This window comes from Miniopterus natalensis, chromosome 2, assembly GCF_054644295.1.
Source record: "Miniopterus natalensis isolate mMinNat1 chromosome 2, mMinNat1.hap1, whole genome shotgun sequence".
Taxonomy (NCBI): domain Eukaryota; kingdom Metazoa; phylum Chordata; class Mammalia; order Chiroptera; family Miniopteridae; genus Miniopterus; species Miniopterus natalensis.
The window spans coordinates 35,554,140-35,571,950 of record NC_142082.1 but is presented as its reverse complement, the minus strand read 5'-3'; the positions used below and the strand labels follow the sequence as shown (position 1 = coordinate 35,571,950).

The window sequence follows — 17,811 nt, the reverse complement described above, 5'->3', positions numbered from 1 at the left end:
ATATAATACAGAAATCAGTAATCCCCATACTGAAAGATGTTGTTTTATTCATATTTTCAGGGAAACCGTATCGAAGTTCTTATCTTGTGCAGTCCTTACCGTAACTTGTGCTCAGTGTTCATGAGCATGTCATGCAAATTAAGATGGTAAAAAGGCCTTAAGCCAAGAGATAGGTGTCACCTTCCTATGCCAGATGTCCGTGGGGAGCCCACTATCTCCCTCACACCACCCCTCACCTCCACCTCCTCACAGAAAACGTTGAGTGTTCCCATTCTCTACCAAAATAAAAGCAAACCCCCAAAAAGGTGAGGACATCTTTGATTCTGATTCTCTCTGGATGAAAGGGTTACCATTTGAAGAGGGGCTCGCCAGCCAGCTTCTCCTAAATGGCAAATGAGTGTGTTCAGTCTACGGCTCAGCGCGCATTCCCAATACCACACTTGATCATCACCCCCGCCAAAGGACAGGAAGCTGAAATGAAACTGTTTACTCAGGGCCTGTTGGTAGGGTGACTGGTCAAAAGCGAAATTTGAATCCTCTTGTTCTTTTTACAGTCTTCCGCTGCCCCAGTGTGTCTCCCCCAACAGGGATTTACCAGGTGCTTTGTTGAAGCAAAGGGAAAATACCTGTGTCTCTTGAGTTTGCAGGTGAAGTTGAAACTAATTTAGCCTGTTGTTAAAATTGTACCCGTTCTCAGGAGAAGTAAGAGCAGGAGACTCAGGCCTCTCAAGAGAAAGGTCATCACTCAAACACACAAGATTCAGGACACATGTCTGTTGGCTCACACAACAGTTGAAGTGTTCCTTGCAGGAAGCAGCAAAAGCCAAAGCTTGTTGACTTGCATCCTAGGCCAATGCATAGTAGACTCTCTAGCTTCTTCATAGTAGACTCTCTAGATGCCTCCTCGCTGCCCTCTCCTCGCTGCTATCTCAGTTCAGTCCCTAGTCCAGGACCCATAGACCTGGACCTCCCAACTCAAGAATGGGATGGACAGGCGAAGCCATGGCCTTCAGAACTCTAGCCAACCAGAGCAAGAGAAAGGAAGAAAAGACGTGGCAGAGAGCAGTAGTGCCGATGGAAACTTTTACCTCCCAAGCCAAAGGCTCTAAAAACTGAGCAAAGTGATGCATTTCACCTGATACTACTACTGTGGAAACTGCTTTCTGCTCTGCTGAGAAAAGTGGTAAGATATACAGTTATCTGAGCCCCCAAAACTGGTCAGTAGGGTAAACCACAAAGAAAAAATGAGACAGCTATAAGTCTATCATGAGATTTTTGTTTAAGTCCTGCTAAGACTGTTTGATGCTAAACAGCCCAAAAAGATAGTGTAATATACTGTTTTTATAACACTCTGTACAAATGAGAGGGTTGTGGCCCTTCATATTACATGGCTAGATTCAGGCTGTTCAGTGCTTCGACTCTTCATATATTTTTCCTTTTTTATTGAATTTATTGGGGTGACATTGGTTAATAAAATTACATAGGTTTCAGGTGTTCAAGTCTATAATATATCATCTGTATATTGTATTATGTTTTCATTACCCCAAGTCAAGTCTCCTTCCATCACCATTTATCCCCCTTTACCCTCTTATACCTCCCCCCACCCACCTTTTCCTTCTGGTAATCACCATACTTTTGTCTTTGTTTATGAGTTGTTGTTTTTCTTAATTCCTTCACCTTTTTCACCCAGCCCCAAAACCCCCCTCCCATCTGACAGCTGTCAGTCTGTTCTCTATCTGTGAGTCTGTTTCTATTTTGTTTGTTAGTTTATTTTGTTTATTCGTTTCCAGGTATGAGTGATATCATATAGCACTTATCTTTCTCTGACTGGCTTATTTCACTTAGCATAATGCTCTCCAAGTCCATTCATGCTGTTGCAAAGAGTAAGATTTCCTTCTTTTTATGGCTGAGTAGTATTCCATTGTGTAAATATACCACAGCTTTTTTATCCACTCATCTACTGAAGAGTATTTGGGCTGCTTCCAAATCTTGGCTATTGTAAATAACGCTGCAGTGAACATAGGGGTGCATGTATTCATTCAAATTAGTGTTTTGGGTTTCTTAAGATATATTCCCAGAAGTGGTATTACTGTTCCATATTCCATTTTTAATTTTTTGAGGAACCTCCATACTGTTTCCCACAAGTGGCTGCACCAGTCTGCATTCCCACCAGCAGTGAACTAGGGTTCCCTCTTCTCCACATCCTCACCAGCACTTGTTGTTTGTTGATTTATTGATGATAGTCATTCTGACAGGTGTGAGGTGATATCTCATTGTTGTTTTAATTTGCATTTCTCTGATGATTTCTTCATATTTTAAGGCATTACCAATGAATTGTTTTCCAAATATGTAATAGGATTCATTCTGAGCTTCATAATTGCCCCTCTCTCTTTTATCCAAGTGATGAATGAATGTATTGCTAGTGTGTGTGGCAGTGGCAGTGGGGTTTGTTTTGTTTTGTTTTTCTTTTTTTTCCAGTTTTGCCATGAAGTTATTGCTGATGACAGCCACCTTCAGTAGTATCTCTTTCCTCTATATTAGTAGTGCTTATTATTTGTTCTAAATATAATAAGATACCCCTCACATAGTCCTTAATCACATGTGGCATCCTCAGTGTCTTTGTTTAGTTTTTGCTAATCTTCCCTGTATTGTTCCAGTTTTTCAATCCATGTGCTAGTGAAGTGAGCACATGTTTAGTTCTTAGTGTACCTTTGTTTTGTCAACTCAGCTAAGCTCTTTCCGGGCCGTGGGAAGTTAGTCACTTCTCTGCTCGTCACAGAAGTGGCCCCTGTGCAGCACACTGCACATAGAAGGTAAGTGAATGAAATTAAGCATATTCATACTCCCACTACAAGCTGCAGCTTCCCAGGAGCGCTGGGAAGCAATACAGTGGGTTACAAATACCCTCTTTATGATGAGTTACCATTTGTCATTTCACTGGCACCCCCAGGGCCTTCCAGCAATGTTTCTTTGTAACTACTAGTTCCTGTTGGAGGTAGATGGTGCCTCGTGTCCTTAACGAATGTGTTAGCTGTGTGCTTTGTTCTCTGAGCCTCCTTGCTTTAGCCCCTCCCAACCCTTCCATCCCAACATTCATTATTAACCTACCACCTAGGTCCCCATCTTCCAGCTAACTCTGAGGCCCTTGCTGAAGAAAAGTCCATAGAACTTAACTCAGCATTATGCTTTACTATGCATTTGTCCATTCATTTAGTCATTCGGCGAATATTTATTAAGTACTTACATATGCCAGGTGGCACATGGAGCTGAGTCTACAGACAAGGGCAAGGTAGTTAGTCTTGGCCCTTGTGGAGCTTATATCCTCCTGTGACATCCCAGCCAGCCAATACGTGATTGAAGTATAATGTATTAAGTGCTGCCGTAGAGAAGTGTAGCGAGAAAAAGCAGCATCAAACCTCAGACTCGGGGCATCAGAGACTGCTCCCAGGAGGGGGTCTAGAATGTGAGGGGGGGAGTGGTGAAAGAGACCATGAGAGTGGTAAACAGGGGACTGGCAAGCCATGTTATGAAATTCAGATTACAGCCTAAAAGCAGTGGGGACTTGAGTAGTATCAAAGAATATTAGCAATTACCTGAAAAGGCTCCTAATGTACTCTGCTTTTATTTTTCCCAGCTATATGTCCGTGTGTAGCTAGATTTTTTTTCTGTACGTCAAAAGCCATAGTAACATCTAACAAACTGAATGCAAAAGTAGATATGAGAATCCAACTATCTTCTATTAAGTCTGACATTAAAGAGATTGGCAAAAATAGAAAACAGTGACATTCTTCTCATAACTCTTTTCTCTTTTGGAAGGCATTATTGGCAAGTAATGAGTTTGTGACTGCTATTAATGAATTAATAAATATTTTAAGATTAATTAAAAGGCAGTGGGGAACCATTGAAGGGTTTTTAAGTAGAGGAGTAACGGGATAAGTTTTGTATCTTAGGGAAATCACTCTGAAGCTGCCCCACCCTTGGTGGTGGCAAGAAAGGGTTGAGAGAAATGGATGGATTCCAAAGACATTTAGAAGTTATAATTAACAGAGCCTGGTGATCTGGCTTAGGCAGTGGATGGATGTTGATTGATGTCATTCCCCAAGATTGGAGACACTGGAAGAGATGTGGGATTGAAGATGAGTTTTGGGGGGGATGTGTTCTATTTTAGGTATCTCTAAAACATCTAAGAAGTATCCAGGAAACAGTTGGTTATGTAACTCTGGGGTGCTGTGCCTGGATTGGAGAGAGGGGTTAGGCATCTGCATCACTTGCATAGTAACTAAAGCCCTAGGGACGCACTAGCACCTGGGGACAGAACATGGACAGAGAAGAGAAACCATCCTAAACAGAGCCTTAAAGGACACCAGTATTTAAAGGACAGGTAGAAGAAAGTGGCTCTGAGGGGCACTGAGAAGACATCACCAGAGGGCTTGAGAGACCAGGAAAGTGTATGTTACACAGAAGTGCAGACAGGGGTGTCAAGGAGGGAGTGGTCAGTAGGGCCCAGTGCCCCTGGAGGTCAGGCAGAGAGCTGAGGGAGCTGCACTGGATCAAACAAAGGGTGCTATTGGTAACCTGGAGGAAAAAGGAAAAAACTATTTGTTAGAATATCAGACCATGAGCTTCCAGAAGGCAGGGATGTTGTTATAATTCTTTCTAGCTTCATTGCTTAAGGAACCGCCAGCTAAATTAGACGCTCAGTAATTCTGCCAATTTTCCCTTTACTGGGGCAACTGAAACATTCTGTTTTTTTCTGCCCCTGAACTCCGTGGTGGTCCATCCCCATTGTAAACTGCTCACATTAAAGGTATAGGTATTTCCTTAGAGTCTGGGTAGAATTTCCCAACTACTGTATCACTGTCACAGATAGGCTGAGATATTGATCCCTTCGGCCCTTGGGGCAGCTGGAAGAGCCTAAGCTTCCATGCTAGTTACAGGTATTTTTGGCTGTCCTGTGTGTCACACAGATACATCTTTTACTATATGTGCCATGATGCGAAGAATATTGAAAAACCATGATCTATAGCAGGGTTAGTAATTCCTTCTATAGGTGCCGCCTCGCTTCCTCTGTGCCTAAGGCAGGTATCACTAAACAGTAATATTACTCATTTCTAATGAACCCACACCCTCCCCCAGAATCTCCCCAACATGGTCCACAGGCAACCACAGACAGTGCAGTAGATGTGGCCCTGCCTACCTGCCTTATGCTTCAAAACCTAGCACACTGATAAAGACTTTCAGATTACCAAAGATAAAGAGGTGAATTCTTTTCCAGTGACCAACTTTTTAAAAATAAGGTGAGGATTCTCTTAGGAAAAAAAATGTTAATTGTTCTAACACATCACGTCCTTATGCCTACTCTGTGATTGTTTTCCATTTCGCTCTTTGACAGAACACCTCCTTGGCTGGGGAATCAGCCCAGGCCGCTCTGACCTTAGAGCTGTACTGGCCACCTGGGAGGGCTGAACAAATTTTACCCCCAGTATTTAAAGGACAAGTAGAAGAGATGGCTCTGAGGGGCACTAGAAACATTCAGAGTGGGCATAGACCAATTGCAGCCCTCCAGGATCCTGTGGTCAAGTTGGGAAGACAAGAAAAAACACTGTAAGGCGTAATGCAAATGTTAGGTAACAATAATAGCTGATATATAATAAGCTTTTAGAAGTTTTCAAGCTCTGTTTTAAATACTTTCCTTGCATTAATTCATTTATTTATTATTATATCCTAATGAGGTAAGTGTATCACCATCTTATAGATGAGAAAACCAAGGTTCAGAGAAGGCCTAAGGTCACACAGTAAGTGCCAGAGATAGGATTTGAACCCAGGCTCTGGAGACTGCTCTCAATCATTGTTTCCTCTACCATTTTGTTCCTCTATCATTACTCCTTAGCATTGCCTTGACCCTTGAAGTAGGTATTGACCTATCCTTAGTCCCCTGTCTTAATAGTTTGAGGAAAATGCCTGGTTCTCCTCTCCATTGTTTAAATCATCCTCATCCTCTAAAAGTCAGCTCAGCCCCCATCCTCTGTGCAGTTTTACCCTTATACTTTGCAATTGATCGATGCCCACTCTGAACATTTGTAGCTCTTTACCTGATGCCACACAGCTTCCTCCTTTATCATATACCATCTTACCACATTCTGACTGTTCTATTTCTGCATGCCTTGCCTTCTCCCCAGGAGATCATGAGCCCCATGTGAGCAAGACCAGGCCATGCACCTTGCTCCTACTCTCCTATGGGAGCTGTGAGCCCCCTGAAAGCCACTGGAGAGCTCTTATGCCCCAGCTTCTTGGTGTAGACACTTCTCAGTGTAGTCACTGCCTGATCTTCCCATTCCCAAACCTGCCAAAGCCGTTAGAGGTGGAGTTCTATTCTATGTAATTTCTGCTTGATAAAGTGTTTCAAACACTTACTGCTGTCAGTTGGAAAATTAACCATTTTTTTCACAAGAAATTTTATTATATTTGGAAACCTTTTTTAGCCACTAATAACAGATACTTCATAAAACGGCTGCTCAAAATGCAAGCTGTTTCCTTTTTCCTCTTTTAAATGTGTGGTTATTGCTTTTGAAGAAGACAAAGTGAAGGAAGCGTTTCCTGTTTGTAGAGCCTCACATCTAACCCTAAAGAGCAGATTAGTGTCAAAACATCCTAGAACCTAGAGCTCCTGTAACTTTCTGCTTTTTAAGCACCTTTTTACTATCACAGTAGTAGAGAAATTGGGGGTTGGTTTGGTTTTGCCTACTCTTTCACTCTCACTCCCTTTGAAGAAACAAAATATTACAGATTCAAAGGTTCGTGCCCCTTCCCACTGTCCTGTAGCTGGTGTGTCATTTCTAATGCCTATGCATGTTTGCATCTTACTAGATGTGTATGTATCCGGGTATGTATCTGGACATTTTGGTCCAGGCCAAAAAGCATTGGAAGGAATGAGCAGCAGATTACAGGAAGCTGAAGATCAGATTAGTGAATTAGAATACAGTATAGAAAAAAAAAATCACTCAGAGAACTGAAAAGAAAAAACAATTTAAAAACAGGAGGACAGTCTGAGGGAGCTGTGGGACAACATGAAATATAACAATATTCACATCATAGGAGTGCTAGAAGATGTAGAAAGTATGCAAGGGTTAGAGAACTTGTTTGAAGAAATAATGGCAGAAAACTTCCCGAACCTGGTCAAGGAAAAAGTCACACAAGTTCAGGAGGCACAGACAGTCCCAAACAAGAAGAACTCAAAGAGGCCCACGCCCAGACACATCATAATTAAAATGCCAGAAATTCAAGACATAAAGAGAATATTAAAGGCAGCAAGAGAAAAGCAATTTGTTACCTACAAAGGAGCTCCCATAAGGCTGTCAGCTGACTTCTCATCAGAAACTCTACAGGCCAGAAGGAAATGGCATGAAGTATTCAATGTAATGAAAAGCAAGGATCTAAAACCAAGACTACTCTATCCAGCAAGGCTATCATTCAAAATAGATGGTGAAATAGCTTCCCCAGACCAAAAAAAGGCTAAAGGAGTTTATCACCGTTAAATCAGCATTGCAGGAAATGTTAAAGGGATTGCTATAATAAGAAGTTGAAATAGAGGAAAAGAGAAACATAGGCATAAAGAAATAAAATGGCAATAGATAAGTACCCGTCAATAATAACCTTAAATGTAAATAGATTAAATGTTCCAGTAAATAGACATAGGGTAGCTGAATGGATAAGAAAACATGACCCAAATATATGCTGTCTACAGGCTGGAAAAAAAAAACCAACAACACTTCTGGAGGACTTTAAAGGAGAGATTGACAGCAATACAGTCAGTAGGGCACTTGAACACCTCATTGACTTTACTGGATGGATCTTCCAGACAAAAAATCAACAAGGAAACAGTGACTCTAAATGACACACTAGATCAGATAGATTTAATTGACATTTACAGAACATTTCACCCCAAAGCTGCAGAATATAAATTCTCCTCAAGTGCACATGGGACATTCTTTCCATTTTTTATTTCCAGTTGTGTGACTTTTTACTTTGTATATTATAGTTTTGATAGTGATTTCTAATTTAATTGCATTGTGGTTGGAAAATACAATCTGATATTTATGTTTTGGTATTTCATATAAGACTTAGTACAGTCACTTTTTATAAATATTTTGTGTATGATGGAAAAGAATGTATATTCTCTAAATATTGAGTGCAGGCTATATACATCCATTTAAACAAACTTATTATTTATGATCTATATTATTATTTTTGTCAGCTTCATCTATCCAGATATGCTAAAATTAAATATATGTCTGGAAGTTTCCAATTCTCTTGTAGTTCTATTAATTTTGGCTTTCTATATTTTGATGCTTTTGCATTCTAGATAAATATCAATGTATTCTACTGATTTTATCCCTAGTAATGCCTTTTTTGCCCTTGAGGTCTATTTATTTTACATAAATATAGAGACATCAGTTTTCTTTGTTTAGCACTTTTCTGATATTTCTTTTTCCATCTCTTTACATCATCTTGTCTATGTCTTTGTAATTTAGGTTTGTCTACTGTTGGGTATGGGGGGAGGGTAGGAGAGATTTCAAAATTGAGAATCTCAGCCTTTGAGTTGGTGAGTTTGTCCATGTATATTTATTGTGATCACTAATATATTTGAATTTATTTCTGCAAATATTTTTCCAGAAATTTTTGCATAACATCTTTATTTTTAATTTCCCTAATTTTTTCAAAAAAATTTTATAATGTATTTTTTTAAGTCATCCTCTGTATCTTAGTCACTTTTAAACTTCTGATTTTATAGTTGTTTTCAGATTGTCCCAAGTTTAGGTTCTTAGGGATCTAACCCTCCTATTTATTATACACACTGACTCTTGCTTGTGATGTTTTCTTTCCTCATGGGTTTTGGATTCTGAGTCTTTCCTCACTGGAGTTTATCTGTAAATCACATGTAATCCCAGAGTAAGAGAATGTCTCTCCACAGTAATTTTATATTTGCTTCTGGTCGGCTTCTTACTTATATCCATCTTCGTCCCAGAACCAATTTTTATGGGTTCTTAGAGCACATGTGTAGTATAACTTGAACCCCAAATTTCTCAAGCCTCAGGCAGGCCATGATTCCTACTCTCTCCCTAAGGAGGATAAGCCTTTTCGTTTGTTTTTTCTCATCTTCTCTTTCACTGAGGGTGGTGCCATTTGAGGGTCGTGCCTGTAAGTAGATAGTGAGCTCAGAGTCACTAACTCTTCAGACCCAAATAGGTGGTACAACCCAGGAGGTTCTGTTGTAAGCAGGATGTGCTCACTCTTTCACCCCTGTCCTTGGTAACTTGCTTGCCTCCTGTTGCAGTTTTCCAGAGCTTGTTTCTGGCACCCTCAGGCCTCCATTTCTTCATTTTATGTTCAGCTATACATATGAAATATTTATTTCACCTAGCCTTGTTAGGCATTTATAGTAGGAAAAATTTCAGGTTGTCTTAGTCTGTAATTTTTCCTAAATCTAGAACTAGATATTTAAATCGATAAATTAAAATATTGGCATTTAGCTTAAAATACGGATTTTTAAAAAGCATCATGTAGTGCATATTTTTCTTCACACAGTGGTTTTCTTTTCATTGATAGCAAGAAGTGACATTGCCATCTATCTTAACTTATCCATAGAGGCACTCAGAAGGACAGCTCTGATCCTTACTTCTGAACCTCTTATCCGCATGTGTAAGGGTTACCTTCACATTCTCTAGCCTGTCCTTCCACCTAGGTTTTATCTCCACCTGAAGTCTCCCTCCATTGAGCATGCTCAGAATGCACTTAAATAAAAGGAAAAGGAGCTGAAAGAGAAATAGAGGGAAGAGGAGCATTTTCAAGATCTGCTGAAGGAAGTCCCAGGTTTCTGGTTGCCTGCAGTGAATATACCTTCTTTTCTGTCACACCTGGAAAGTCCCTGAAGTCCTCGGAGTCAGCAGAGGTGGGACAGCAGATGGGACAGAGTCAGAAGGGACACAGTGGGGCTGAAGTTAGGAACTTCTCTGCCTTTCAGAGACAGATTGCACAAATAACTTTGGCAGGACTCGTTACCTTCTTTTCTCTCTGTGTCCCCACTGCATTCTACCAATTTTATCCTATTGATTGAAGGGTGGTGCAATACTTTCGGGTTTGGATTGCTTGCATACAGCAGATCAGTATGACTTTATTTCTCGGTCTATAGATGTGACAGCATTGCAAGAGAAAGCTCTGCCAAGCATTATGACAATTTTGCTCCTTCTGTGTCTGATCATTGTATATTGGTCTGTTTTTAGGGAGGGATGATCAACTGGAATCGTCTTTTCCCTCCGTTACGCCAGCGACAAAATATAAACTATCAGGATGGTCGGCGATCTGAACAACAAGCATCCCCTCCTCTAGAGGTTTCTGAGGAACAGGTAATCAGTAACACCTGGTACTTATCCCAAACTAATGCTTCAAACTTCAGGCAGTTTTGGTGAATAAAACTCGAAAGAAACTGAGCATCTAAATACAGAGATTTTTGATAGCCGTTAAACTGCCACCTGTAGCAATGATAGACACTTTGGGCCTTTATTGGCTATTGTGGGTCTTATGAGTTTGAGGAAGACATGATTTAAAAACAAGTACATTATAGTCATTTATTTTAAAATCTATAATGCTTCATATATACAAGAAACTATTGTAGTTGGTTCCCTACAAGGGAAAGGAGAGAAGAAGGCGATGGATGGGGAGGGAGTGGTGCTTTTCTGAGAATCCCTTTTGTATGGTTTTGATTTTAGAAATCGTTAATATTTTACATATTCAAAATGCAAGTTGATAGGGACAACAGTAAAACTAAAAAGAAACAAATGAATCCACTGTATTTTGAATAATGTAATCACAGGGGAGGGAGGGAAAATTAATTTCAGTAACTTTTGAATGTAATATGTCCTCTATCTAAAACAAAAAAAAAACTACAAAGAAATCTTAAATTCTTCATAGATTTATTTTTCATAGTGGCATATGTACAGCAATTCTGAAATTATGTTGTAAGTGTTGTGGATTTGAGCAAATGAGGAAGTAAGTTGATCTTACTGTTGAAGAAGAAAAATAAACAACAGAGCAGGGGAAGACAACAAAGAACCCTGTGGGCTGGATTGGAATTAGAGATATCAGCATATGTACATGTATCTTAGCGCTGTCAGCTAAAGGAATCAGAAGCAGTGGCATCCCAGGAGCATTGAGCACACTCAGTGCCCAGATCTGGTTTCTAAATCCTTCTGCCCACAAATGGCACCCAGCCTCATTAGAGAAATTGTGGGTCCAGGCCCAGAGTAAGGAAGGTGCAAGATGACCTAGACCACCTTACGCATAGAACTAAGGAAGTGCTCCATAACTGAGGGCCATGCCACAACAATACTGGAGCCAGCCTAAGGGGGTCCCACTGGTCAAACCTGAGACATCAGGTTTGAGCATCACAATAGATAAGGATAGCACTATAATATAATCCATTCTCAGGTGGGGCGGGGGGGTCCATGAGTTCATACTGATATTAATAGATAAATATTTATATAAATACATACATCTGCAAGGGTTAGGAAAATGCTTTTCCTTTCAGTAGAATGTAAAGTAATAAATATAGAAAGAATAATGCTATTGGAAAATCACAGTTTTGTAACTATCAGAATTAAAGTCTATTCAAGGAATAATCATCAATGTAAGAACAGGCTACTTATATAATCTCAAATCTCTCCCCACAAGTTACTTATTAATTACAAAAGAAAATAGTAACTATGCAGTGAAGAAATGGGACACCAGCTTAACTACCTTATCAGAATTAACATTACCAATAAGGGAACAAAGAGCATTTTGTGGGCATGCCCTGGAAAGGATACATCAGTCGTGTGTTGCAATAAAAAATTCGTAACTGTGTTCATAAAGGAAAAGCAATGTCCCAGTCTAAGAGACATTCCATAAATGCTGGCCTGTGTTCTTCAGCAATACCAATGCCACAAACTGTTACAGATTGAAGGAGACCAGAGAGGCATGCTAACTAAATGTCATACATGATCCTGAATGGATTTTGTGCTGGAAAATTAGGGGTTGGGGGTGGGAGATGAAAGGACACTCTAGAGTCAGCTGATGAAATTGGACTGTAGATTAGTTAACAGTTTTCTATTAATGTTAAATTTCTAGAATTTGGTATATATACTGGCTGTGGTTAGGAAAAAGAATATTCTTGTTCTTAGAAAATAAAATACACACTGAAGTACTAAGGGGTCAAGGGACATGATATGTGCAACTTAGTCTCAGATGGCTCAGGAAACACAAGTGTGACCATATGTGTAGAGACAGAGAGAAAATAACAGTGGCAAAATAACTTCCTAAGTCTGGATGAAGAGTAATTGGGTTTTCGGCCCTATTATTGAAAATTTTCTGTAAGTTTGAAATTATTTCAAATTAGAGGTTTGTTTTTTTTAATCTATAAAAATGTAAGTTTAGAGCATTACAATAATAACACTTGTACATTTCCTTCCACATACAATGCTTTCTCTTTTTAAAAAAAAAAAAAATTAATGTTGACACTATCACAGATATCCCCCGTTCTCCCCCTCTTTGCCCATCTCCACCCACTCCCACCTCCCCCTCCCTTGGCCTTCACCACACTTATGTCTGTGTCCATGGGGTATGCATGTATGTTCTTTAGCTAATCTCTTCACCTTCTTTATCTTGTCACGCCCCACCCCCCTCTCCCCTCTCCCCTCTCCCCTCTCCCCTCTCCCCTCTCCCCTCTTCCCTCTTCCCTCTGGCACCCACCAGTCTCTTTCATGTATCCATGCTTCTGGTTCCATTTTGTTCATCAGTTTATTTTTTTATTAGATTCCACATATTAGTGAGATCATATGGTATTTGTCTTTCTCTGACTGGCTTATTTCACTTAGGATAATACTCTCCAGTTCCATCCATGCTGTCACAAAGAGTAAGATCTTGGCTATTATAAATAACACTGCTATGAACATAGGGTGCATATATTCTTCCTCATTGGTGTTTTGGGTTTCTTAAGATACATTCCCAGAAGTGGGATCACTGGGTCATAAGGCAGTTCCATTTTTAATTTTTTGAGGAAACTGCATACTGCTTTCCACAGTAGCTGCACCAGTCTATATTCCCACCAACAGTGCATGAGGATTTCCTTTTCTCCACACCCTCACCAGCACTTGCTGTTTATATGATGCTATCTTATGAAAGCAAATCAAGGTCAGCATTTATCGCTGGTCACACCATCCATGTCATCACCTCCTCCATTCCTATCCCCAGAGTAAAATGCCATTCCTCCCCAAGTCTCTGTGGCAAAGCTGTGTCCTGACTTTTTCTGGAACTCAGGTGGGGCTCCTGGGCAGGGCTCTCACTGCTACTCTGGATTAGGCCACCACAAATGCTTCTGAAAGAAAACAATTGACTGCCTTATAAACCATTCCAGCCCCTCCCCCTTGCAGCTTCTCAGTTCCAGCTGATCATTTCGGCAGCTCTTTGGGATTGAGAAGTGGATTAAGGAGCCATAGTTCATAGTTCTCTCCTACCTCCATTAGACAGTTTCTAGAAAAATTATATCCACCCAATAAGAAAATAAAGCCCAATAACTCAGCATTTGTAAGATATTTATGGTGACAGATTAAAAAGTAGGCTAATGTCCTCAAATTCAAGTAAAAAGAAGTGGAGTTCTAGTCTATTACTGTTTACTTCATAGAACCTCAAGTTCCATTCTTCGCAAGGCAGCCGTTAACGATATGAGGTATTTAAAGGTGAAACAGTTCTTAATTTTGTCACTTTGTAAAAAAAAGTGTCAAAAAGTGATAACAGGAGACTGTGTGGAACTGAAGTCTTTAAGGTTCTTTAATGAATCATTTTCCTTGATCCCTCCCAGAATGACAACAGCGAGGTTAACCTGTTGTCAGTATCAGTTTAAAACACCATTTGCTTCTTCCTAAGAAAAAATGTAACTACATGAAAGGTTGTTTTTAGCATATGCTTCCTTATTCATTGACTTTCTAAATCTTGTTTTTTGTGTTTCTTGACTATCCTGAAATGGCCATTATAGACCGTCATTGCTGAAGACACAGTCCTCCCAGGCATTTATTCTGTAGACTCTTGGTAGTTCTTGTAACAGGTGCCAGAGAGACTGTAAAAGATAAAAGATGTTGGTTTTGCCCTTAAGACATTTATAATCAACATTTAGAAATGTATAGTTAATGTAATCTCAGTTAGTTTGTTGAGGCTAGACTTTATCTAAAATAATATTTGTTGGTAACATTAAGATAGCTTGAATTAACAAAACATACTTATGCTTAATTTTTCAATTAAATGTGCTATGTTTACTTTAATATCAGAGTCATGCAATTTTAATGCATTAAGAAATTTGGTAATTTTCTAAACCAAGAAAAATAGAAATGATTATTTGATATTTTTATGATGTAAATAAATACTTCAGGAATTTTAGTGAGATGTGTAAGATGGGAAAGGTAGTTCATCTGTTTTTCAAACGAAGACTATTCTAAGAAAGAATGTGCATCCCTTATTAAATCTAGTAATAGCCTAATATACAGCCACAGAAATTTTTTGTCACTTTTTGTCCTTTTGCTATTGTTCAGTGTCTGGATTTTTAGTTCTTCACAGTCCACTCCTACTATTTTTCAGTGAGCAGACCCCAGCCCCTTTGCCTGCTCGTCACCCCTTGCAGATGCTGTTCCACCCCCTTTTAAGAATATGCCAAATTCAGGTGCCACCCAATAAAGTCTTTTTAATAATCAAATGTCTACTATCTTAAAAGTATGTGTATGTGTGTATGTGTGTGTGTATACATACACACATATTTCCCCTTTCCTTTTTCTAATGAGAGATTTTTCTACTATACCCATATTCAAAATTAACAAATAATGAAATTTTGTCATACTGCCTTCACTTTTTTTTTTTTTTAATCAAAGGAGAAAAAAACAGACCAAGTTGGTCTCTCTCAACTCCTGCCCAAGCTTTCTCCCCTGCCCAAGCTTAGAAGATGACCTTTCAGTTTATGCTTAATGGGACACCGAGGTAAAATCAGACAAGGAACTTAAGACTAAGCCAAAGCTGAGAACTTAACGAAAGGAAGATAAACATGTCCTGTTACAAAATGTGACTTTCTCTCTTCCATTCATGTCTGCCCTGCCTTTTAGTTAGCCCGCAGTACCACTGTCTGCTCTTCAGTGGCCAGCCACTGGGCTAGGTTCCTGAAATACAGAGATAAGTAAGGCAAGTTTTCTGCCTTCAAGTGGTGCAGAGCCCAGTACACGGAGCCAGGCACAGAGACAACGCTGGTCAGCTACGTGGAGTGCTCAGTGCTATTGAAACTGAGAGGGGATGGCAGGTGCTGGGAGGGTTGGGGGCAGTGGCATTTGTAAAGATGTGGTTTGCTGACAGGTGCATCCAGTTTGGGGCAGCACAGGTGGTGAGGGTTAATGGAGAGTGACTAGGGGGACAGAGGCACCGCCTAGGGAAGGGGCAGGACAGGTGGTGTGTGGACTTCTGCTTTATATGCTAGGCAGGGTTTTAAGCAGAGAATTACATCATCAAGTTTCCCTGGAGGGTGAACTAGCCGTGGAAGATGGGGCATAGTATAAGCATCACCATGTATGTAATTTCTTCCTCCCCTGCCCAGGAAACACCTTACAGTGTGGGCGCTTATGAAACTCTCACCCAGATGAGACTTGTTACCACCGAGTACGCTTATAATCCATGAGACCCATCATGCGGATCCCATTTGTGTCCTCTGAAATGTACATTGGCTTAAGTGAGAGAGAATGGCTTTAAAGCACATAAGACACTTTTGATCTTAGCTAATGAACAGCAAAATATATTTAGTGTGAATCTAAATCTCAATGAGGTCCTGTTCCCACTGTCTCCACAGAACCCACTAAACTCCAGAATACCTTGTACAAGCAGCCTCCTCGCTAATGCGTGTTTGTTTTGAGGTGTGCTTTATGCTCCTGCTCTGATACTTACAACTGCAGTGAGTTGGGTATTGGTCTGGTGACTGGCAGATTGTGTGTTTTCCCTGATAAATGTGAGCTCCATGAGGGCTGACACCATTTCTTATGTCCCACCCAGCACAGAGCCTGATGCATAGACGGTGCCCAGCAGCAGATAGAGCAGGGCTGAGCGTGAAGGTGTGGTCAGTGGACTTAAAAATGTGTTAGAGAAGGGTGCTGTGTCAGACCTCTCCATCCCTAATGCTAGTAGGCTGAAAGTGTTGTTTACTAAGAAAATACCAAAGTTTCAATGTCCTAGAATAGAACACTGGGTGGCAATCAAATAATTAACCAACTTTTGGGGTGCCTAACTCTGCTGGGCACTCTGACAGATATAAGCAAGGGCGCTCATCTAGCCTGCTGCAAGGGCCTTCTCAGTACCAAGCCCTGAGACAGGCAGGAGAGTGCAAAGATAAGGGGCCACAGCAGCCTGTAGCCGGGCAGGAACATAAAGCAGAAACAGTGGGCTCAGCTGACAGGTGCGATCACAGGGGCTCAGCAGTTCTCAGGAGGAGTGGTCAGGTGATGGGGAAGAGCTGCACTGACCTGCAGAGATCTAACAGTGAGCTTGGGTCAGTGGTGTCGCAGGAGAGGAGGTGAGCCCTGATAGGTAACAATAATAGTTCATTGGAGGGGAGGGAAGGGCGAGCCACATCTCCCGTAGCTCCCCCTGGCACCGTGCGAAGGTGTCCCCGAGGAGGTGCCTGCCACAAATGGGCAACCCAGCATGGGGTTGGGTTGGGGCCACCTTCCAGGTGGGCTTCACTTTCTGCAAGAGTCAAAATTTGGGAAGTAAGAACCAAAGAAAACATTTGTTTTTCACTCCCTTAGCTAAAGGGAAGTTAAAAAAAACCACAGTCTTGTTTGAACAAAACAAGCAGAGGAGTATTTCACTGAGAGGAATTGCTGTGAATCTCACTGGAATGACTGTTTGGTTTCACTTGTCTCAAAGAGGAGTTGATTTGCAAATAGGATGTCAAAGTGGGAATCGTCTTGAGATGGTAAGAAATACATGTCCCAGTCACAGAGGATGTTCTTCTTTTAAAAAAAAAAAAAAAAAAAGGAAACAAAAACTAATACGGATTTATCTCCAGCTCTATAGGTTTCTTTTCTCATTGAGCGTGGTCTCTTTTCAAAAAGCATATTATAGGAAGAATATATCCCACCTTGTTCTTTGGAACAGTGTCAGATGACAGTGACAGTGCTCTCCTACCGTGTGTGCCTACTCATTCCAGTCCAGGTTCCCACGCCTTGGACTGGGGGCTATGGCACCGGGGCCTCAGGAACTGCTGGGGGTTCCTCAGTGAGAGCAGCTGATAGAGTCAAGGTCACTAGGAGGGAGCTTCCACTGATGTGTTTCCATCCCAGTGATAAGGCTAAGCTGGAATCAATCTCAGTACCAGCCTCTCCTTACTACCTCTTCAGTCTAATTAGCTCTGATCCTTGCCTCCAAGAAGTCAAGTTTTCAGTGAGAGAAACAGGCATTGGGGATGTTACTCGGGGAAATAAGTTGATGTGGAAGACAGGAAAAGCATTAACACTCTTTTTGGCTATTAACCCAACTATACCTGGTTTCTAAAAGCAGTTAGAGAACAGGGTCATTTAGGTTTTTAGACTAGAAACCAAGATGAACTCTATTCTGCTGTTTTGTGGTGAGAATGTTTAGAGAGAAACTTTCTGTGAGGCACAAGCAAAAGAGGAAGATGCTTGCTGTGCTCTGAAAGAGAAGGAATGTGGACAGACATGCTTTTTAGAAAATTCCTGTGGGGCATTTTTAAGGTTT

General features: G+C 40.7%; 1 protein-coding gene across 2 annotated transcripts in view; it reads left to right on the top strand.

The window, feature by feature from the left end:
- The window catches only part of UBAC2 (UBA domain containing 2), a 161,637-nt gene that overhangs the window by 136,821 nt on the left and 7,005 nt on the right, over positions 1-17,811 (top strand). For both annotated transcript variants that reach the window (XM_087814257.1, XM_087814256.1), the window contains one exon: positions 10,281-10,403. In XM_087814257.1, the coding sequence (XP_087670383.1) occupies positions 10,281-10,403 (123 nt within the window). The remainder of the gene's footprint in view (positions 1-10,280; positions 10,404-17,811) is intronic.